This window comes from Anolis sagrei, chromosome 6 (genome assembly GCF_037176765.1).
Source record: "Anolis sagrei isolate rAnoSag1 chromosome 6, rAnoSag1.mat, whole genome shotgun sequence".
Classification (NCBI taxonomy): domain Eukaryota; kingdom Metazoa; phylum Chordata; class Lepidosauria; order Squamata; family Dactyloidae; genus Anolis; species Anolis sagrei.
In genome coordinates this window covers 4570161-4593269 of record NC_090026.1, presented here as the reverse complement: position 1 = coordinate 4593269, position 23109 = coordinate 4570161, and the positions used below count along the sequence as shown (strand labels likewise).

At 46.4% G+C, this 23109-nt stretch overlaps 1 protein-coding gene across 1 annotated transcript; it reads right to left on the bottom strand.

Annotated features, from left to right (window-relative positions):
* Positions 1-1856: 1856 nt before the first annotated feature.
* GPS2 (G protein pathway suppressor 2) lies at positions 1857-22892 on the bottom strand. Its single transcript, XM_060779876.2, has 11 exons — positions 22703-22892; positions 20753-20862; positions 16610-16722; positions 14895-14974; positions 11573-11655; positions 9165-9315; positions 6742-6828; positions 6489-6568; positions 3317-3412; positions 2228-2311; positions 1857-2103 (listed from the first exon to the last, which is right to left on the bottom strand). The coding sequence occupies exons 1-11, from the start codon at positions 22794-22796 to the stop codon at positions 2017-2019; spliced, it is 1065 nt and encodes a 354-aa protein (XP_060635859.2). The 5' UTR covers positions 22797-22892; the 3' UTR covers positions 1857-2016.
* Positions 22893-23109: the final 217 nt, after the last annotated feature.

Sequence of the window (23109 nt, the reverse complement as noted above, 5' to 3'; positions counted from 1 at the left end):
CTGACTGTGAGAGCCATTCAGCAGTGGAACTCTCTGCCCCGGAGTGTGGTGAAGGCTCCTTCTTTGGAAGCTTTTAAACAAGAGGCTGGATGGCCATCTGTCAGGGGTGATTTGAATGCAATATTCCTGCTTCTTGGCAGAATGGGGTTGGACTGGATGGCCCATGAGGTCTCTTCCAACTCTTGGATTCTATGATTCTATGACTTTCGCTATAGGAAGTCTCATTCTAAGCAGGCACAGCGCCACGAGACTGGGTACGATCACCTTATAGCAGGTATGGGCAAGAGACAGCCTCCAAATCAGTTTGGATGGAGTTTAAGCTGCAATGGAGCTCCAGCCATTTCAAGGCTCACCAGATCTGGCAATGTTTGCTTGAACTAAAAGCCAGCGGAACAGAGAGAGGTTGTCAACATGAGAGAACTTTGCCCCTCTGCTAGACATAGTTTCCAGCTCAGCAAGCACGGAGGCAACATCTTTGTGTTAATTTCTGGCTTAAGTTAACTTTCCTCTGGGTTTATACCTGGCCTTGAGTTACTTACCTATATGAAAAGCTGCCTTGAGTTGCCTTTGGGGTTTGAAAAGGGCGGAGTATAAATATCTATATAAATAGATACTCAACTCAAAACTCAAAAACCACTGGACAAATTGACACCAAATTTGAACACAAGACATCTAAAAAACCAATGTATGTCCTTCACTCAAAAAAATTGATTTTCTCATTTGGGAGTTGCAGTTGCTGGGATTTATAGTTCACCTACAGTCAAAGAGCATTCTGAACTCCACCAACGATGGAATTGAACCAAACTTGGCACACTGTTCTCCCATGACCAACAGAAAATACTGGAAGGGTTTGGTGGGCAGTGTCCTTTGGTTTTGGAGTTGTAGTTCACCTATATCCAGAGAACACTGTGGACTCAGGATCTGGACCAATCTCTACACAAATACTCAATATGCCCAAATGTGAACACTGGCGGAGTTTGGGGAAAATAGAATCTTGACATTTGGGAGTTGTAGTTGCTGGGATTTATAGTTCACCAACAATCAAAGAGCATTCTGAACTCCCATCAACAATGGAATTGAACCAAACTTGGCACACAGTTCTCCCATGACCAACAGAAAATACTGGAAGGATTTTGTGGGCAGTGTCCTTTGGTTGTGGAGTTGTAGTTCACCTACATCCAGAGAGCACTGTGGACTCAAACAATGATGGATCCGGATCAAACTCTACACGAATACTCAATATGCCCAAATGTGAACACTGGTGGAGTTTGGGGGAAATAGAATTTTGACATTTGGGAGTTGTAGTTGCTGGGATTTGTAGTTCACCTACAATCAAAGAGCATTCTGAACCCCACTAACAATGGAATTGAACCAAACTTGGTTCTCCCATAACCAATAGAAAATACTGGAAGGGTTTGGTGGGCGGTGCCCTTTGGTTTTGGAGTTATAGTTCACCTACATCCAGAGAGCACTGTGGACTCAAACAATGCTGGGTCTGAACCAAGCTCTACATGAATATTCAGTATGCCCAAATGTGAACACTGGTGGAGTTTAGGGAAAATAGAATCTTTAGTTGCTGGTATATATAGTTCACCTACAATCACAGAGCATTCTGAACCCCACCAACGATGGAATTGGGCCAAACCTCCCACACAGAACCCCCTTGTTCACCAGAGTGGGCCACAGCAACGCATGGCAGGGGACAACTAGTGGTAAATAAATAAACAAGGGGAATGGATTCCAAGCCCCATTCAAGACAAAAGGAGTGGAATACTCTGCATTTCACGTCCTCTTTAGGACTCTTAGCGGCTTTTATCATGATAGTGAAGGATTAGAAAAAGGAAAGAAGACCCACCTTGGCTCCAAATGATTCGCACAAAGTGTATTTGCTCTGGCTTTCACAAATTTCAGCAAGAATGCGGGAAGAACAAAGCTACAGACACACACGAGCGGTGAAAGTTATGTTTCTTCAAGCTGGAGGGGGCTGGGAAAGGCCGGAGAGGGAAGGCCCCCTCCTCACTTGTGGTAGAAGCGCTGGCCCTGGCTGGGGTGCTGGATGAAGGGGTGCCGGGGGGCCGGTTGCGGCGAAGCCTGGAAGCCGGACTGCAAGGGAAAGGGTGGGAAGAAAACAGTTCAGAAGTGGGCAGAAAGGGACACAACCAAACCCCGTCCTTCCTTCTGGAGAAGCCGTTCTCATCCCCAAAGGGGCGAGGGTCCCAAGGCTTACCGTGTGGGGCTGCTGGGGGGCGGTCCCGTGGGAGAAGCTGCCAGGGGAGGCGGGCCGAGCGGGATGCGTGTAGGCCAAAGTGGGCTGTTAAGGAGACAAAGAAGACGTGCATGTGTGTGTGTGTGAGAGAGAGTGTGTGTATTTGTAATGCCCTTATATATATGTATACACAAATCAACAAGGAGCAGAGATTTTCTCCTCCCTTTCGTTCTGTTTCCCTCCCATTTTTCCTTCCAACTTCCCTCCTCTTTTCTGTTGAAGCTGTTTGCAATTTATAACGTAGATTTCAAAGTATGTATGTACGTATGTTTAAAAATGCAGTAGCTATGTGCCGAGTGTAATGTATTCCTGTGTGGAAAGAGTTAACTGAACCATGGAGGGAACGGCATTCCTAGAGAGGTCATAAATCAAGTGTATAGAACAAATGGACTCAATGTCGTGCGTCGTAGGTCACTTTGGAATGCAAGAGGTGTGGACTAGTACTGATAACAGACAGGGAGTGAGTTCACAATGTTACAATCAGATGGTAAAAGAAGCAAGTTTACAATGTGCTGAGTGTTAAGTAGCTTCTAATGTATATAGCTGTAAAATAAAGTAGTTTATAGCCTAAGGTGGCTGTGATTGATAAGTTTCTGCCTTGCTGTGCTGCCGATGTCACTGACATTTTCCTCCTACCTCTCCTCTGTGTTTCCCTCCTCTTTCTTTTACTACTTGACAGACATTGAGTGCCAAACAGAGAAGGCCTCAGCGAGAGAAAGGCCTCAGTGTTAGTTCGCCTCAGTGTGAGAGGTATCAATGAGAGAGCCCTCAGTATGAGAAGGCCTGCAAGAGAAAGGCCTCAGTGTTAGTTCACCTCAGTGTGAGAGAGGTGTCAATCTGAGAGAGCCCTCAGTGTGAGAAGGCCTCAGCGAGAGAAAGGCCTCAGTGTTAGTAGGCCTCAGTATGACTTTCACAAATTTACAGCAAGGATAGGAAGAGAAGTCAAACGAGGATCCTCTCCGTTTCAGTAACTTAAAGGGATGGAGAAAGCAAAGTGGAAGCCAGGCAAGGGAGAATGGCAGAAATGGGGCCCCTGTCCCTTGAGCTTACCTTGGCTGCCGTCTGCATCTGGACAGGGATCTGGGGTCCCTGCAGGAGGCCCGGGTTGGGGTGCAGGGCCTGGGGGTGCATGGGGCGCAGGGTCGACTAGGAAAGCAACGACAGAGAACAAGAGGTGAGCAATTAGGCAGGGATGGGCAAACTTCAGTCCTTCAGGTGTTTTGGACTTCAACTCCCACAATTCCTAACAGCTCTAGTTTTTTAACTAGAACATCTCATTGAGTCTCAATCCATTCAACCTACCAAGATATAATCCTTAGAATGTGCTCTTTAATGACCACTATTCACTTTTCCACATAATCACCAGATAATTGGATACATTTCTACCAACGATGAACAAGTTTTCTGAAGCCGTCATGGAATAAGTCGATACTCTGTTTCCACAACCAGCATCTCACAGTTCTCTCAAAGTCTTCATCAGAAGCATAATGACGTCCCCACAGATCTTCTTTCATTATCAGAAACAAATGGAAGTCAGATGGTGCTAAATTTGGACTGTACGGAGGATGTCGTACAGTGGTGAAGTTTCTCTGAAGTTTCAAGTCTGTGCGCTTTCATTTTAGGCGTTGGCATCCTGGGTACCCATTGTGCACAGATCTTCGGACAGCCAAACAAAGCAATAACGTTCTTCTGAAATACCGATTATGCTTGAAATTTCTCTCTGAGTGATATGACGATCATCCTGAATCAATCTGTCAACCTATGTATTGTCGAAGGCTTTCATGGCCGGAATCCATGGGTTGTTGTAGGTTTTTCCGGGCTATATGGCCATGTTTTGGAGGCAGTTTTTCTCCTGACGTTTCGCCTGCATCTATGGCAAGCATCCTCAGAGGGAGTGAGGTCTGTTGGAAGTAGGAAAAATTGGTTTATATATCTGTGGAATGACCAGGGTAATGTTTCAGCTGATCACCTTGATTTGCATTCAATGGCCTGGAAGTGCCTGGGGGGAATCTTTTGTTGAGAGTGATTTCATGTGCCTGTTTGTTTCCTCTCTGTTGTTGTGCTGTTGTAATTTTTGAGTTTTTTAATACTGGTTGCCAGATTTTGTTCATGTTCATGGTTTTCTCCTTTCTGTTGAAATTGTCCACATGCTTGTGGATTTCAATGGCTTCTCTGTGTAGTCTGACATGGTGGTTGTGAGAGTGGTCCAGCATTTCTGTGTTCTCAAATAATATGCTGTGTCCAGGTTGGTTCATCAGGTGCTCTGCTATGGCTGATTTCTCTGGTTGGAGTAGTTTGCAGTGCCTTTCATGTTCCTTGATGCATGTCTGGGCGCTGCGTTTGTCAATCTGTCAACCTTTTGCTTGTGAAACTCGGTGGTTGCTGTCACAGGGCTTCCAACTCTTTGTCATGCAACTCAGATGTTCCTACCTCAACCTCTTTAAACTTACTCGCCCAACGACGCACAGCACTCACATCAACACGATCACAATAAACAGCTTCCATTCTCTGATGAATCTCTTTTGGGATGACACCTTCTGCTGTCAAGAATTCAATGCCTGCACGTTGCTTAAGTCACAATGACTGACCGTCTGCGCAGGGTTCCATACTTTGCACTTTAACAACACAACCGTTCAATGCTAAGGCTTCCCGCCAAAATGGAACTGTAGAGGAGAGTCTACTGAACAAGCCATACCACTACTGCCATCTGTTGATTTTATATTGTTGCACTGTTTATTGATAGTGGTTTTCATTTATTTATTTATTATTTATTTACAGCTTTTATATTCCGCCCTTGTTCTCACCCCGCAGGGGACTCAGGGCGGATTACAGTGTACACATATATGGCAAACATTCAATGCCAGTTTTGACATACAAACATATACGGACATACACAGAGGCTATTTAACTTTTTCTGGCCACCGGGGAGCTGTCGCTTTCATCGTCCATCTGCGATGCTGATGAAGCACTTCCGCATTCCCCGCATGCTTCCCCGCTGGAATGCTTTGCTGGAGTCTTCTTTATGGCCTCATAAATCAGTTAATTTAGCCTCCCCACACTTTAAGGTGGTACCTAATTCTCCTACTTGACAGATGCAACTGTCTTTCGGGTTGCAAAGGTCGACAACAGGCTTCACACAATTGGTTGGAAACCCACTCCAACCCAGGCTAGCTTCGAACTCATGACCTTTTGGGCAGAGTGATCTTAATGCAGCTGACGCCCAGCCAGCTGTGCTGAGTTTTTTGCATCTTACGTTATCTTATTTTCTTATTTTCTGTTGTGTTCTAGTGTCTAGATCTAGGGAAGTCCTGCTCCCCATGCTCTATTCTGCTTTGGTTAGACCACACCTGGAATATTGTGTCCAATTCTGGGCACCACAATTCAAGAGAGATATTGACAAGCTGGAGTGTGCCCAGAGGAGAGCGACTAAAATGATTAAGGCTCTGGAGAACAAGCCCTATGAGGAGCGGCTTAAGGAGCTGGGCATGTTTAGCCTGAAGAAGAGAAGGGTGAGAGGAGATATTATAGCCATGTATAAATATGTGAGAGGAAGCCACAGGGAGGAGGGAGCAAGCTTATTTTCTCCTTCCTTGGAGACTAGGACGCAATGGAACAATGGCTTCAAACTACAAGAGAGGAGATTCCATCTGAACATGAGGAAGAACTTCCTGACTGTGAGAGCCGTTCAGCAGTGGAACTCTCTGCCCCGGAGTGTGGTGGAGGCTCCTTCTTTGGAAGCTTTTAAACAGAGGCTGGATGGCCATCTGTCAGGGGTGATTTGAATGCAATATTCCTGCTTCTTGGCAGAAAGGGGTTGGACTGGATGGCCCAGGAGGTCTCTTCCAACTCTTTGATTCTATGATTCTTACTGTATTGCTGGGCGTGGCCTCATGTAAGCCGCCCCGAGTCCTCTTGGCAAGATGGTGGCGGGGTATAAATAAAGTTTTATTATTATCATTATTATTATTGAGGAGTTACGAAGGTGGAGGCATTACTTTTCATTCAACCCTCGTAGTGTTACATCCCCTCCCAAACTCTCAATTTCTAATCAAGAAAGAAATAAAACAGCGGTAGTAAAGCAAACAAGCAAATTTGGGGGATGTATAATACCAAATACTACTCAACGATTGTATTTCTTCGATTCTAAGGTGCCATTGGTGATGGTAAGTCGCACAATAATTTCAGTATCACTCACAGTAAACACATACACACACACACTCACCGAATCAGTAAACCCCGACTGCTGGTTGGCATGTTCCAGTTGCTTTTGGAGCGGGATGGTGGTGCTGGGGGGGATGAAACCTAGAAGGGACACAGTGCAGGGAAGGAGGAGAAATGTATTGATGGAAAGGACGGGCCTGGGGCAGGAAACAACACCCCTCAAGCAGGCATTGGACAAACTTGGGCCCTCCAGGTCTTTTGGACTTCAACTCCCACCATTCCTAACAGCCGGGGGACATCGGGTGTGGACTCACCTGGCTGGGCGGTGGGGAAGTGGCTGTGGATGCTGTAGCCCGGTTGCTGCTGCGACAGGTACTGCATGGTCGGGAAGGCCGAGGGACCTGGAAGGAAAAGAGAGGAAGACATTTTCTCCAAATTCAAGTATCATCATCATCATCATCATGTTACCCGTGATCAATGCTACCTCAGGCATGGGCCAACTTGGGCCTTCCCTCCAGGTGTTTTGGACTTCAACTCCCACAATTCCTAACAGCCTACCGGCTGGCAAAAAACATACAAAAAAGAATGCTAATGCTATGGGGCCTCCAGTGGCACAGCAGGTTAAACCACTGAGCTACTGAACTTGTTGACCAAAAGGTTGGTGGTTCAAATCCAGGGAGCGGGGTGAGCTCCCACTGTTAGCTCCAGATTTGGTCAACCTAATAGTTCAAAAACATCCAAATGTAAGGAGGTCAATAGGTACCACTTCTGCGGGAAGGAGTGGAACTCTCTGCCCCGAAGGAGTGGAACTCTCTGCCCCATTCAGCAGTGGAACTCTCTGCCCCAGAGTGTGGTGGAGGCTCCTTCTTTGGAAGCTTTTAAACAGAGGCTGGATGGCCATCTGTCAGGGGTGATTTGAATGCAATATTCCTAATTCTTGGCAGGGGGTTGGACTGGATGGCCCATGAGGTCTCTTCCAACTCTTTGATTCTATGATTCTATGAAGGTAAACAGCACTCCATGCAGTCATGCTGGCCACATGACATTGGAAGGTGTCTATGGTCAACGCCGGCTCTTCGGCTTAGACATGGAAATGAGTACCCCCTCCCCTCAGAGACGGACACGACTGGATTTAATGTCAAGGGGAAGCTTTTACCTTTACTTACATATACTAACACTATTAATCACAGTGTAAATTAATCATAGTGCAGGCAGTCCCCAAGTTATGTATAAGAGAGACTCTGTAGGTTCCTTGTTCAGTTGAATTTGTACATATGTTGGAACACACACACACACACACACACACAGGGAAGGATTAACCCTCCCTGTGGTGTTTGTTTTGCTGCCTGTGACCCTGCTTCATAATCCCATTCTCCGTCCTGGTGAGAATAGGATTATGAAAAATGTGGCTTGTTTTAGAAACAAGGATTGGCGACAAAACTTCAGTGGAGACCCCCTTCTTGCCAGGATAATAACTCTTCCAGGACTGGGTTGCTGTAGGTTTTTCCGGGCTATATAGCCATGTTCTAAAGGCATTTTCTCCTGACGTTTCGCCTGCATCTATGGCAAGCATCCTCAGAGGTAGTGACAGTAGACAAGAGTCCTTTGTCCCACCCTGGTCATTCCACAGATATATCAACCCATTTTCCTACTTCCAACAGACCTCACTACCCCTGAGGATGCTTGCCATAGATGCAGGCGAAATGTCAGGAGAGAATGCCTCTAGACCATGGCCCTGAAGACGCAGGTTCGCAGCTTGGGTGTGATCCTGGACTCATCGCTGAGCCTGGAACCCCAGGTTTCGGCGGTGACCAGGGGAGTCTGACTTGGCCACGGTAGTCCACGCTCTGGTTACATCCCGTCTTGACTACTGCAACGCTCTCTACGTGGGGTTGCCTTTGAAGACGGCCCGGAAGCTCCAATTAGTCCAACGGTCGGCAGCCATGATACTAACAGGAGCGGGGCGCAGGGAGCACACAACTCCTCTGCTGTACCAGCTCCACTGGCTGCCGATTTGCTACCGGGCTCAATTCAAAGTGCTGGCGTTGGCCTTTAAAGCCCTAAACGGTTCTGGCCCAACTCATCTATCCGAACGTATCTCGGCCTATCAGCCCACCAGGACCCTAAGATCTTCTGGGGAGTCCCTGCTCTATACCGCCGGCTTCACAGGTGCGGCTGGCGGGGACGAGAGACAGGGCCTTTTCTGTGGTGGCCCCTCGGCTTTGGAACGCCCTCCCTTTAGAGGTAAGATCAGCCCCCTCGCTTATGGTGTTTCGAAAAAGATTGAAGACATGGATGTTTGAACAAGCATTTGGTTAACCCGGTGCAATGAATTCTGATGATCAAGGACTGGTAATCATGGACGATGAGCTTGGATTACGATTTCAGTTACGAGATGCAATTGGATTGTTATTGGTGGCCCAATAATTTGTATTGTATATGTGTTTTTATGCTTTTAAACTGAATATTGTGATTTTTGTAGTGTTGTAAACCGCATTGAGTCGCCGATCCAGGCTGAGAATTAGCGGTATACAAGCGCAGCAATAAATAAATAAATAAATATAGCCCAATAAAAACCTACAACAACACAGTGATTCCGGTCATGAAGGTGTTCCAGGACTGATTTTCCCTTCCTTTTGAGGGGGAGGGTTATCTCACTTCCTGTTGCCTCAGCCCCCGTTCTTAACTAGGAGACGTTTGTAAGTCGGATGTTTCTAACTCGGCCGACCCTCCTCACCTCGGATGGACTGGCTGCTGGCGTAGCTGACGGGGACCGTGTGCTGGCTCTGTCCCACGGCGTAAGGGCTATGACCAGACTGGCCGCCTTGGTACTGGCCATGTTCCGGAGCGCTGGTGGAGAAGGCCTGCTGTGTAGCAAAGTGGCGCGTCTGTGGGGAAGAGAAACACAAGCGCACGTCACCAAGGACAGGAAGAGAGACCCCCACAGGAGCCCAGACTGAGACAACGAGGGAACGAATGGCTCCTGAATAATAGAATCCTAAAATTGGAAGAGGCTCTCCAGTCCTACCAAGCAGAGAACACAATCTAATCCCTCCCAACAGACGGCCATCCAGACTCTGCTAAAAAAATGAGTCTACAAGGAAGCATATATGTCTCTTTTGAACAGCTCTTGCCATCTGCATGTATGTATGTATGTATTTATTTATTTACGACATTTCTATGCCACCCTTCTCATCCCGAAGAGGATTCAGAGCAGTTTACAAGATATATATACATACAATATATTATATTCTTAGCATAATACAATATCAGTATTATACATTACTATATTGCACTATACCATTATATTGTAATATTATTAGTAATATTACATCTAATATAATTATATAATTATAATATTGTATTATTATTGCTAGTATTATATCGTATTACATTATAATATTATAATTATTATATGTATACACAATATATTATATTATTAGTAATGACATTTTTGCCTCCCACCCACCATTTTGCCCACCCACCATTCTTGCCTCCTCATTTCCTTCCGGGAGGAAGGCAACCCACATTACCATTTTGGTATTTATTTTTCCTAAAGTTTATCACTTTTCTTACAGTTTGAACCCATTGCTCTGCTGTGTCCTGGTCTCTAAAGCAGCAGAAAACCAACTGCCCCCCTCCAAGCTAAACCTTTCCCAGCTCTACAGCTACTCCTTATCATTTTTTTTACCCACGATTCCTTGCTAGGCCATGAGTTTTTCCTGCCAGAATCCTAGACTTGGAAGAGATCCCCAAAGGCCATCCAGTCCAACCTCATTCTGCCATGGAGGAAGACACAATCTAAGCCCGCCTGACAGGTGGCCAAACATGCTCTGCTTACAAACCCTCAAAGAGGGAATCATGGTTCCCGATGGTTCGAAGAGATCCCAAGAGGCATTCAGTGTAAAATGTTCTATCCCTGGCATCTAACGCCATTATAACTAGCAAAATATTATAAAAGCTACAAAAACCAGTGTTGGAAATGTGGGAAAGATCTTGGAACTTATTATCATTTATGGTTGGACTGTAAAATAATCAAAAAGTATTGTAAAATAATTTATAAACACTCACAAAATATTATTAAGGTAAATATCATACGAAAGCTGACTGGCACAACCTGGGGATCACAACCGGACACAGTGAAGGCATCTGCCCTTGCGCTGTGCTACTCTGCTGCTGAGTATGCATGCCTAGTGTGGAACACATCTCACCACGCTAAAACAATGGATGTGGCTCTTAATGAAACATGCCGCATTATCAGGGGGTGTCTGCGACCCACACCACTGGAGAAATTACACTGCTTAGCCGGTATTGCACCACCTGACATCCGCCGGGAAGTAGCAGCCAATAGTGAAAGGACTAAGGCAGAGACAGCTCCAGTTTGGGTATCAGTCAGCATGTCAACGAGTTAAATCAAGACATAGTTTTCTAAGATCTACAGAGACACTTGCTGGAACACCCCAGCAAGCGAGAGTCCAAAAGTGGCAGGCTCAAACCCAGAACCTCAACCAATGGCTGATACCAAAGGAGGGACTCCCCCCTGGGCACACAGAGGACTGGGCGACTTGGAAGACACTGAACAGACTGCGCCCTGGCACCACAAGATGCAGAGCCAACCTTAGGAAACGGGGCCACAAAGTGGAGTCCACGACATGCGAGTGTGGAGAAGAGCAAACCACTGACCACCTGCTGCAATGCAACCTGAGCCCTGGCACATGCACAAGGGAGGACCTTCTTATAGTAACACCAGAGGCACTCCAAGTGGCCAGATACTGGTCAAAGGACATCTAATCAACTACCAACTTTATGTTCTGTTTGTTTGTTTTAAAAAGTGCAATACAACTGTTTGGTTTGCTCCTGACATGATAGATAAATAAATAGGAGGTCTGTATTGATCCATTCCTCCATTGTGTAAGGGGGTTAGACTGGATGGCCCTTAATAACAATAACAACAACAACAACAATAATAATAATAATAATAATAATAATAATAATAAGCGGCTGAGGGGGAAAAGGAAGGGGCCTGAGGCTGTTAGGAATTGTGGGAGTTGAAGTCCAAAGCACCTGGAGGGCCAAACTCTCACAGTGCTTCTCTAGTTTGAGGCCATTAGCAAAACTAAAAACATGGTGGGGTTTAATACTTACAGTAATCACAGGCGGCCCAAACATCTGTTTGGCTCGATCGGCCGATATCAGGGTCCCAGCCCGGTTATGTCCCCCGGGACTCCCTGCAGAGAGAGGAAGAAAGGGTGAAATCCCATGGAAATAGGATGAAAACTTTCCTTAGGAACAGGAAAACACAGCTCTTCCCTTCCCCTTTTGTTCCACAATAATGATAATAATAATAATAATAATAATAATAATAATAATAATAATGGGTTGTTGTAGGTTTTTCCAGGCTATATGGCCATGTTCTAGAGCAGTGGTTCTCAACCTTGCTAATGCCATGACCCCTTAATGCCGTTCCATATGTTGTGGTGACCCCCAACCATAATATTGTTTTCGTTGCTACTTGATACCTGTCATTTAAGTACGGTTATAAATCGTAATGTAAATATCTGATATGTAGGATGTATTTTCATTCACTGGATTAAATTGAACACAAATACCCAATATGCCCAAATGTGAATGCTAGTGGGGTTTGGCGGGGAGGAGGATTGATTTTGTACTTTGGGAGTTGTAGTTGCTGGGATTTATAGTTCACCTATAATCAAAAAGCATTCTGAACTCCACCAGCGATGGATTTAAGCTGAACTTGGCACACAGAACTCCCATGACCAACAGAAAACACTGGAAGGGTTTTGTGAGTATTGACCTTGAGTTTGGGAGTTGTTGTTCATTCGTTCATTCGTTCAGTCGTCTCCGACTCTTCGTGACCTCATGGACCAGCCCACGCCAGAGCTCCCTGTCGGCCGTTACCACCCCCAGCTCCTTCAAGGTCAGTCCAGTCACTTCAAGGATGCCATCCATCCATCTTGCCCTTGGTCGGCCCCTCTTCCTTTTGCCTTCCACTTTCCCCGGCATCATTGTCTTCTCTAGGCTTTGCTCTCTCCTCCTGATGTGGCCAAAGGACTTCAACTTTGTCTCTACTCTCCTTCTCTCCAATGAGCAGCCAGGCTTTCTTTCCTGGAGGATGGACTGGTTGGATCTTCTCGCAGTCCAAGGCACTCTCAGCACTTTCCTCCAACACCACAGCTCAAAAGCATCTCTCTTCCTTCGCTCAGCCTTCCCTAAGGTCCAGCTCTCACATCCGTAGGTGACTACAGGGAATACCATGGCTTTGACTAGGCAGATCTTTGTTGCCAGTCTGATGGGAGTTGTAGTTCACCTATATCCAGAGGAGTGCTATGGATTCATGCAATGATGGATCTGGGCCAAACTTGGCATGGATACTCAGTATGCCCAAATGTGAACACTGGTGGAGTCTGGGGAAAATAGACCTTGACATTTGGGAGTTGTAGTTGTTGGGATTTATAGTTCACTTACACTCAAAGAGCATTCTGAACTTGACCAACAATAGAATTGGGTCAAACTTACCACACAGAATCCCAATGACCACCAGAAAATACTACGTTTTCTGATGGTCTTTGGCGACCCCTTTGACACCCCCTCACGACCCCCTCAGGGGTCCCGACCCCCAGGTTGAGAAACACTGTTCTAGAGGCATTTTCTCCTGACGTTTCGCCTCTGAGGATGCTTGCCATAGATGCAGGCGAAATGTCAGGAGAAAATGCCTCTAGAACATGGCCATATAACCCGGAAAAACCTACAACAACCCAGTGATTCCGGCCATGAAAGCCTTCGATAATAATAATAATAATAATAATAATAATAATAATAATTTATATCACAACACCATCTCCCCAAAGGGAACTCGATGCGGCTTACATGAGGCCACACGCATCAATACAGAAAACACAATATAACACAAAAACACAACAGAAAATCAGAAAATAAAATAACATAAAATACAAAAATACCAAATGTAAATCTACAGCACAACAATAAGAAATCAAAACATGAAACCACTAAAAATGAACACAATGGGCAGGGTCAGTACAAAAAAAAATTAAAACACTGGGAGATAGGGCAATGTAAAATATCAGGAAGGGGATCTGAGGGATACGGTAGGAGTTCACAGCACAAACCAGAGAATAAAGTGCTTCTGAGGACATTTTATGCAGAGGTTGGTCAGGGATTATCATACATTCAGTCACTGAAGGCACATTGGAACAGTCAGGTTTTCAGGCTCCTCCTAAAGAGCTACAGATTGGGGGCTTGCCTGATATCTCTGGGGAGCAAATTTCAGAGCCGAGGGGCCACCACAGAGAAGGCCCTCTCTCTCGTCCCCACAAGTTGCGCTTGCGATGAGGGCGGGAGCGAGAGAAGGGCCTCTCCGGAAGATCGAAGAGGTCTCATGGGTTCGTAGACGGAAATGCGGTCATGCAGGTAGGCGGGTCCCAAATCATTTGGGGTTTTGTAGGTCAAAACCTGCACCTTGAATTGGGTCTGGAAAATAAATGGCAGGCAGTGGAGCTCCTTAAAGCACGGGATTGTGGCGCAGTTGGCCGAGTGTCAGCTGCATTAAGATCATTCTGACCAAAAGGTCATGAGTTCGAAGCCAGCCCGGGTTGGAGTGGGTTTCCAACCAATTGTGTGTAGCCTGTTGTCGACCTTTGCAACCCAAAAGACAGTTGCATCTGTCAAGTAGGAAAATAAGGTACCACTTTAAAGTGTGGGGAGGCTAAATTAACTGATTTATGAGGCCATAAAGAAGACTCCAGCAAAGCATTCCAGTGGGGAAGCATGCGAGGAATGCGGAAGTGCTTCATCAGCGTCGTAGATGGACAATGAAAGCGACAGCTCCCCTGGCAGCCAGAAAAAAAGTTAAATAGCCTCTGTGTATGTCTGTATATGTTTGTATGTTAATAATTGAACTGAATGTTTGCCATATATGTGTACACTGTAATCCGCCCTGAGTCTCCTGCGGGGTGAGAAGGGCGGAATAGAAATGCTGTAAATAAATAAATAAATAAAATAATAAATTAAACAGGGGGGTTGACCGCTCCCTGTAGCTCACACCAGTTAGTAGTCATGCTGCCGCTGGTTGGGCCAGTTGGAATTTCCGGGCTGTCTTCAAGGGCAGCCCCACGTAGAGCGCATCCCTAGGAAGCCTAAAACTTCTAAGATTTTATAGTTTGGAGTCAAGGCAGTTAAAGTGGTGCCAAACTGCACTAATTCTTGTGTAGATGAGCTCTTAGCTTCTGGAGGGATTAGTGCTGTCTATTGGATTGTGAGCCATAAACAATATCCCGTGACGTTCATAGATTTCCCAGGTGGCTAGGAATGAAGTTCGGAAAGAGGCACTGAAGAAAAGAGACATATTTCTTGTTACGTGCAATATATCACAGCATCATGGAATCCTAGAGTTGGGAGAGGATGACTTTTGGAACTCAACGTAACCCACCTTGCATGTTGAGGATGTGGGTCCCAGCGTGGACTGCCATGCCCTGCTGGTAGGCAGCGGCTGCCAGAGTCGTCATGTCACTGTGAGAACAAATAAGTGGAAAGAGTCTTCAGTGCCACTGTTTATCTCACAGAATGTCACCAGTGTGGTTTCAAATTACACTATGTAACAAAACTTGAAAATTTTTGCTGTTCCTGTTCTGGAAGTCTTATTTCCTGTTTAATGGTGCGGTATTTACTTTGAAAGTAGTTGTTCTACTCTGGAAACTTTGTTTTCGTGGCTGCCACAAACTATGTTGAATTGATTGAGACTCTAGCACAGTGGTTCTCAACCTGTGGGTCCCCAGGTGTTTTAGCCTTCAACTCCCAGAAATCCTAAGGTGCTGAGGGGAGGGGTCTCCACCTGATGGCATATCCAGACATTCTGGGCCAGAGGGAAGAGAGAGGGGGCCAGGGGACAGTCCCACCTTGTCTCCTGTGTTAATTCTAACAATATAATATAATATAATATAATATAATATAATATAATATAATATAATATAATATAATATAATATAATATAATATAATATAATATATTGTATATACATATAATATTTATAATATTATAATGTAATGCAATATAATAATAATAATATGATATTATCATTATATATTTATATTACATGTAATATTACTAATAATATTACGATATAGTGGTATGGTGCAATATAGCAATGTTTAATGCTGATATTGTACTATGCTAATAATCTATATATATAAAAAGAGAAAGGGCGTCCAACGGGACAGCAAAACTCAAAACCCCCCTGACGAAAATTTACCAAATTTACCTTGCACATACCTCAACCCACAAGGTATGCACAAACCGATTCAAAATTCTAAACAACATTTTGACACACTCACAACAACAAAAAACAACTGATCATGGGCAAAGGCGCCCCGCCGCAAGTCCCCGGCGCACGCACATGGCCGGCCGACCAACGCACCCTCCACGCAAGCCACGCCCCCATCCTCTGTCGCCCCGCCCCTACCCTCCCATACGCCCTCTTTCCAACACACCGTCCTTCTTCTTCCCCCGGCCACGCCCCCCACGTTCACGCCACACCCCCTCCCTCCCCCGCCCCGCCCCTAAATGCCCATACCCCAACCTTACCTCCTCCCCCTCCTTCTTCTTCCCCCAGCCCCGCCCCCCACATTCACGCCACGCCCCCTCCCTCCCCGGCCATGACTCCTCCCTCCCCGCCCTCCCCTAAACGCCCATACCCCAACCTTACCTTCTCCCCCAGCCATGCCCCCCACGTTCTCGCCCCGCCCCCTCCCCGGCCACGCCCCCACGTTCACGCCATGCCCCCTCCCTCCCTGCCCCCCACGTTCACGCCATGCCCCCTCCCCCTGCCCCGCCCCCCACATTCACGCCACACCCCCACCCCTCAAGCCACGTCCTCTCCCTCCCCCACTACGCCCCAAAACACCCATACCCCAACCTTACGTCCTCCCCCTCCTTCTTCTTCCCCCGGCCCTGCCCCCCATGGAAGGAAGGAGAGAAGGAGGGAGAGAAGAAGGGAAAGAAGGAGGGAAGGAGAGAAAGAAGGAAAGAAAGAAAGGTAAAGAAGGAAGGAAGGAGAGAAGGAAGGACAGAAACTGTGAGAGAAGAAGGGAAAGAAGGAGAGAAGGAAAGAAAAAAAGCAGGGAACAGAAGGAAGGAAGGACCACTGGCCTTTGCTCCTTGCGACGGCGCTTCTCCTCTTCGTGGAGGACCTTCTTCAGCTGCAGGAAAAGCTGGTGTTTCTCTTCTTGCAAGGCTTGGAGCTTCTCTTGAAGCTTCAGGACCTGAGGAAGGGAGGCAGGAAACAGTGTGGGTTGGCCTGGACCTCTTGGTGAGCAAAACAGGCCCTTCTTGGTTAACACATTCCCAAAACAGATTCATTTGTGAAGATTGCTTTGTTCTAAACCTGGCATAAGCAGACTTTGGCCCTCCAGGTGTTTTGGACTTCAACTCCCACAATTCCTAACAGCCTACTGGCTAGCCAGTTAAAAGCATGAATTTTAAACTCATGTCATGTGTTTTTGGTCTCTGTCCTGTGTGATTAATGTGTATCTTACAGAAATGCTTCAATCTGTACCTTTTATGGAACTGAATTTTAATGTGTGTTTGTAGAATTTTTATATTGTATTTGTGTTTTTTTAACTGTACTGTGACTCACCTCGAGCTGTGGGGAGAGGTGGGTAAGAAATAAAATTATTACTACTGATATTATTATTATTTTACTGACACAAACACACAGTATGTCACAGCAAAAGAGATCTATATGCTGGATTTCGTATCACAAAATCACAAGTCGAACACCTCCGAAGCGTCTAGGACTGTGTGATGTATATTATTATTATTTGAAACACAATGAGTCCACAGCAGACACTCTGCTGGCTGTTGAATTGGATCACACGTCAGACTCTTCCCAAGTGTATTAGTGAATAATGTGTGCATATCCCAGTACATCTTGGTGAGGAAAACAGGCCCCTCTTGGTTAACACATTCCCAGAATAGATTTATTTGTGAAGATGTCTTTGTTCTAAACCAGGCATGAACAAACTTCGACCCTCCAAGTGTTACTTCAACTCCCACAATTCCTAACAGCATAAATTTTAAACTCATTTCAAGTGTTTTGGTCTCTGTCCTGTGTGATTAATGTGTGTTTTACAGAAATGCTTTATCTGTATCTTTTACGGAACTGAGTTTTAATGTGTGTTTCTGGAATTTTTATATAGTACTAGCTGTGCCCTGCCACGCGTTGCTGTGGCCTATAGTAAAACTAATCAAAGTTGAGGTAGATATCTGGACTATTATGAAAAGAGGGGTACCTACCTATTCCTTCCCCCTTTTCCTCCCCCTTTCTCTCCTTTCTTCCTCCTCTACCTCTTTCTTTCTTTCACTACTTGGTTTCATCCTTCTCTCTTTCCTTCATTCCCTCCCCCTTTCTTCCTTTGACTTTCTTCCCTCCCTGTTTGCTTCCTTCTTTCTCTTTTTATTTCACCACCATCATAACAATAACAATAATGCAATGCATTGCCTCCGGGACCTGGCACCTCTCCCATTCCCCCTAAAAGGGTCTCATAGGAACAATAGCATCATAATAATCATAGAAATTACAACCTTTACCCGCCACGTGTTGCTGTGGCCAACCTTCCCTCTTTCTCACCTTCTTTCCCTCTTTCCTTCCTTCCTTCCTTCCTTCCCTCCCTCCCTCCCATCTTTCCTTCTCCTCTTCCTTCTCTATCTCTTTCCTTCCTTCCCCCTTTTTCTTTCTCTTCTGGTCTCTTTTCTTCCTTCTCTCTTTCCTTCTTTCCTTCCCTCCCTCTTTCTCTACATCTTCCCCCTTCCTTCACTCCCTCTTTCCTTCCTTCATTCCCTTTTTTCTTTCCTTCTCTCCTTCCTTCCTTCCCCCTTTTTCTTTCCCTCCCTCTGTCTCTTGTTTCTTCCTTCTCTACCTCTTTCCTTCCTTCCCCCTTTTTCTTTCTCTTCTGCTGTCTCTCTTTTCTTTCCTTCCATCTTTCCTTTTCTTTCCTTTTCTTCTTCCTTCTTTCTCTAACTTTCCTTCCTTCCCCCTTTTTCTTTACCTCCCTTTCCCTTTCTTCCTTCTTTCCTTCCTTCTCGTCTTTCCTGGATTTTGACAGGGTGGGAAGGGGCGGGGTGGGGTTTGGAGGTGGTGTGAAGTAAAAGGAGGTAAGATTGGGGCGGGGGAGTGATGGAGCGTGGGGTTGCGTGTGTGTGTGCGGCGGCGGGGGGAGTGATGGAGCGTGGGGTTGCGTGTGTGTGTGCGGCGGCGGCAGGGGGAGTGATGGAGCATGGGGTTGCGTGTGTGTGTGCGGCGGCAGGGGGAGTGGGGTTGTGTATGTGTGTGTGGTGGCGGGGGGAGTGATGGAGCGTGGGGTTGTGTGTGTGTGTGCGGCGGCGGGGGAGTGCGGTTGCGTGTGTGTGTGCGGCGGCGAGGGAGTGATGGAGCGTGGGGTTGCGTGTGTGTGTGCGGCGGCAGGGGGAGTGGGGTTGTGTATGTGTGTGTGGTGGCGGGGGGAGTGATGGAGCATGGGGTTGTATGTGTGTGTGCGGCGGTGGGGGAGTGCGGTTGGGTGTGTGTGTGCGGCAGCGGGGGAGTGATGGAGCGTGGGGTTGCATGTGTGTGTGCGGCGGCGGGGGGGAGTGATGGAGCGTGGGGTTGCGTGTGTGTGCGGCGGCGGGGGGAGTGATGGAGAGTGGGGTTGCGTGTATGTGTGCGGCGGCGGGGGGAGTGGGGTTGCGTGTGTGTGCGGCGGTGGGGGGAGTGATGGAGCGTGGGGTTGCATGTGTGTGTGCAGCGGCGGGGGGAGTGATGGAGCGTGGGGTTACGTGTGTGTGTGCGGCCGCTGGGGGAGTGGGGTTGCGTGTGTGTGTGCGGCGGGGGGAGTGATGGAGCGTGAGGTTGCGTGTGTGTGTGCGGCGGCAGGGGGAGTGATGGAGCATGGGGTTGCGTGTGTGTGTGTGCGGCGGCGGGGGGAGTGATGGAGCGTGGGGTTGTGTGTGTGCGTGCGGCAGGGGGTGTGTGCGTGCGGGAAGTGGCATGGCAGGGCTTGGAGTGGGCATGGCTTCCGCAGAGGGAACGTTGGCCGGTAGGCTGTGTGTGCGCGCCAGGGAACTTGCGGCTGGGCGCCAATGCGCATGCTCAGTTGTTTTGCCATTTTGTGAGTGTGTTGTTGTGTTGTTTTTCATTTTGAGTAGATATGTTTGTACCTTGTGGGTTGTGTTATGGGCATGGGAATTTTGGTTAAGTTTCGTGGGGGTTTTTTGAGTTTTGTTGTTTTGTGAGTGTGTTGTGTTGTTTTTCATTTTGAGTAGATATGTTTGTATCTTGTGGGTTGTGTTATGGGCATGGGAATTTTGGTTAAGTTTCGTTGAGTTTTTTTTGGGTTTTGTTGTTTTGCCGTTTTGTGAGTGTGTTGTTGTGTTGTTTTTCATTTTGAGTAGATATGTTTGTACCTTGTGGGTTGTGTTATGGGCATGGGAATTTTGGTTAAGTTTTGTTGGGGGTTTTTAGAGTTTTGCTGTCCCGTTGAACCAACCTAACAGATTTATATATATAGATTTGTGTGTTTTTAACTGTGCTGTGACCTCCCCAAGCTGTGGGGAGTGGCGGGCAAGAATTATTATTATTAGAAACACAACAAGATGAGTCCACAGCAGACAAGATCACTCTGCTGGCTGTTGTATTGGATCACATCGGACACTTCCCAAGTGTCTAGGACTCTGTCCTGTATCGGCCAATAATTCATGCAGATCCCAGTAAGGTGGCCTTTTGCTGCTGGCAGGTCGTAATTTTGTCGGCGCTGATTGTGTTTAAGTGCAGGCCAAGGTCCTTAGGCACTGCACCCAGTGTGCCCATCACCACTGGGACCACATTTACTGGTTTGTGCCAGAGTCTTTGTAGTTCTACTACTACTACTACTACTACTACTACTACTATTACTATTATTATTATTATTATTATTATTATTATTATTATGTCTGTTTTAACTCCGGGTTGTTGTAGGTTTTTCGGGCTATATGGCTATGTTCTAGAGGCATTTTCTCCTGACGTTTTGCCTGCATCTATGGCAAGCATCCTCAGAGGTAGTGAGGTCTGTTGGAAATAGGAAAACTCCACTGAAAGGATTTACTCAAAAGGGAGAAGAGGATTGTTAGTGAGGCTTGCTGCAACTTGTGCTGCTGCTATACACAATTTTAAAAGGGACATGAGCCTGCACATTCTTTAGCATCTTTGGGGAATCCTGGAATGAACGCCCTGTGGATTCCGAAGGCACACGGCATTGGAATCTGGTCCCAACCACCGACCTGCTCCTTGGTCTCCTCCAGAGACATGCGCTCCTCCATCTCTTTCTTCTTCCGCCTCTCCTGCTCCTCTTTCATCTTCTGCTCCATCATTTTGTCTACTTCTTCTTCCTCTGCAGGACAGAAAGAGAGGTCCACAGATAATTGATTTCCTGGAACAATACAGGGACAATGTCGAGTGCAAAACTTTAATTTGGTGCTAGTCGGAAGGGTCAACCTCAACTCAGAGGAAGGTGGTTGCTGTGTGCCTCAAGGTGATTCTGAGGGTCTTATTTGCAAGATTTATCCTGAAGGGTTTTCCTGTTGCCTTCCTTTAAGGCTTAGAGAGGCACTTTCCCAAGGCCACTCAGGGGCTTTTTATGGCCGAGCGAGGGTTCATTTGATCCCTGGTCTTCCAGAGTTCTAGTCCAGTACTTAAACTCTTACATCAGTGGTTCCCAACCTTTTTTTTTTTACTGAGGGTTGGACTGGATGGCCTTTGGGTGTCCCTTATAACACCATAATTCTATCTATCTATCTACCTACCTATCTATCTACCTATCTATCTGTGGGTTGGATTGGATGGCCTTTAAGTGTCCCTTCCAATGCCTTTCTACCTATTTATGTATCTATCTGAAAGTTGGGCAAGATGTCCCTTGGATATCCCTTCTAACGCCATTAAGCAATGAATCGATGTATCTATCATCTATTGGGGTTGGGTGGCCTCTGAGTGTCCCTTGTAAGTGTATGATTCATTCATTCATTCATTCATTCACTCTTTCTTTCATTCTTTCTTTCTTTCTATGCATCTATCTATCTATGCATCTATCTGAGGATTGAACTGGATAGCCTTTGGGTGTCCCTTCTAACACCATAATTCTATCTATCTATCTATCTATCTATCTGTGGGTTAGACTGGATGGCCTTTAAGTCTCCCTTCCAATGCCATGAATTTATTTTTCTATCTATCTATCTGAGAGTTGGACTGAATGTCTTTTGGGTGTCCCTTCTAACACCATGATTCTATCTATCCATCTGTCTATCTATGGATTGAACTGGATGGCTTTTCGGGTCCCTTCTAACTTCATGAATCTATCTATCTATCTATCTGAACGTTGGACTCCAATGTCCCTTGGATATCCCTTCTAACGCCATGAAGCGATGAATCAATGTATCTATCATCTATCTATTGGGGTTGGGTGGCCTCTGGGTGTCCCTTCTAAGTGCATCTATCTCTCTATCTATTTATCTGTCTGTGGGTTGGACTGGATGGCCTTTGGGTGTCCCTTCCAATATCATGGATTTATTTTTCTAGCTCTCTATCTATCTGAGAGTAGGACTGGATGTCTTTTGGGTGTCCCGTCTAACACCATGATTCAATCTATCTATCTATCTATCTATCTATCTATCTATCTATCTATCTATCTATCTATGGATTGAACTGGATGGCTTTTCGGGTCCCTTCTAACTTCATGAATCTATCTATCTATCTATCTATCTATCTATCTATCTGGGGGTTGGACTGGATGTCCCTTGGATATCCCTTCTAACGCCATGAAGAGATGAATCAATGTATCTATCATCTATCTATTGGGGTTGGGTGGCCTCTGGGTGTCCCTTCTAAGTGCATCTCTATCTATCTATCTATCTATCTATCTATCTATCTATCTATCTGTGGGTTGGACTAGATGGCCTTTGGGTGTCCCTTCTAACTCCATAATTCTATCTATCTATCTATCTATCTATCTATCTATCTATCTATCTATCTATCTATCTATCTATCTATCTATCTATCTATTTCTCTCTCTATCTATCTGTGGGTTGGACTGGATGGCCTTTAAGTGTCCCTTCCAATGCCATGAATCTATCTATCTATCTATCTATCTGAGGGTTGGCCTGGATGTCCCTGGGATGTCCCCTCTAGCGCCATGAAGGAGTGTATCTAGCCTAGCTGCCCCTCTCCCCGGGTCTCACCCTGCCGCTTCCTCTCCCGCTCCACCATCACGTGCCGGTGCAAGGCCCGCGCCATGGCCGAGCTCAGCTTCGGCCGCTCCAGCAGCGCCGGCATGGCGAAGGCCGGGGAAGAGAAGACCCGAAGGCCCAACGAGGAAAAAAAGAAAGAAAAGCGCTCTCCTCCTTCTCCTCAGACCCGCCCGCTTCCGCTATTACTACGGCTACTTCCGGTTCCGGCCCGCGGTGCCACGCTGACAGCCGCCCCTCCCGCAACACGGAGCAAAGGACTTCCGTTCCATTTCGTCCCCTGCCAACTCAGACACAGCAGCTGCATCCGGGGACTTGAAGTCTTAGAAGAGTGGGTTTCTGGGAGAAGCTGCTATTGTTGTGGCTCAAACGAGCTCATATTGTCATTCCAATATGTTTAT

Coding starts and splice junctions, on each gene's coding strand:
- GPS2 (XM_060779876.2), bottom strand. CDS start 22,796: ATGCCGGCGCTGCTGGAGCGGCCGAAGCTGAGCTCGGCCATGGCGCGG. Junction 20,863..22,702: donor GCGGGAGAGGAAGCGGCAGG/GTGAGACCCGGG, acceptor TCTGTCCTGCAG/AGGAAGAAGAAGTAGACAAA. Junction 3,413..6,488: donor AGTCGGGGTTTACTGATTCG/GTGAGTGTGTGT, acceptor TTGCTTTCCTAG/TCGACCCTGCGCCCCATGCA.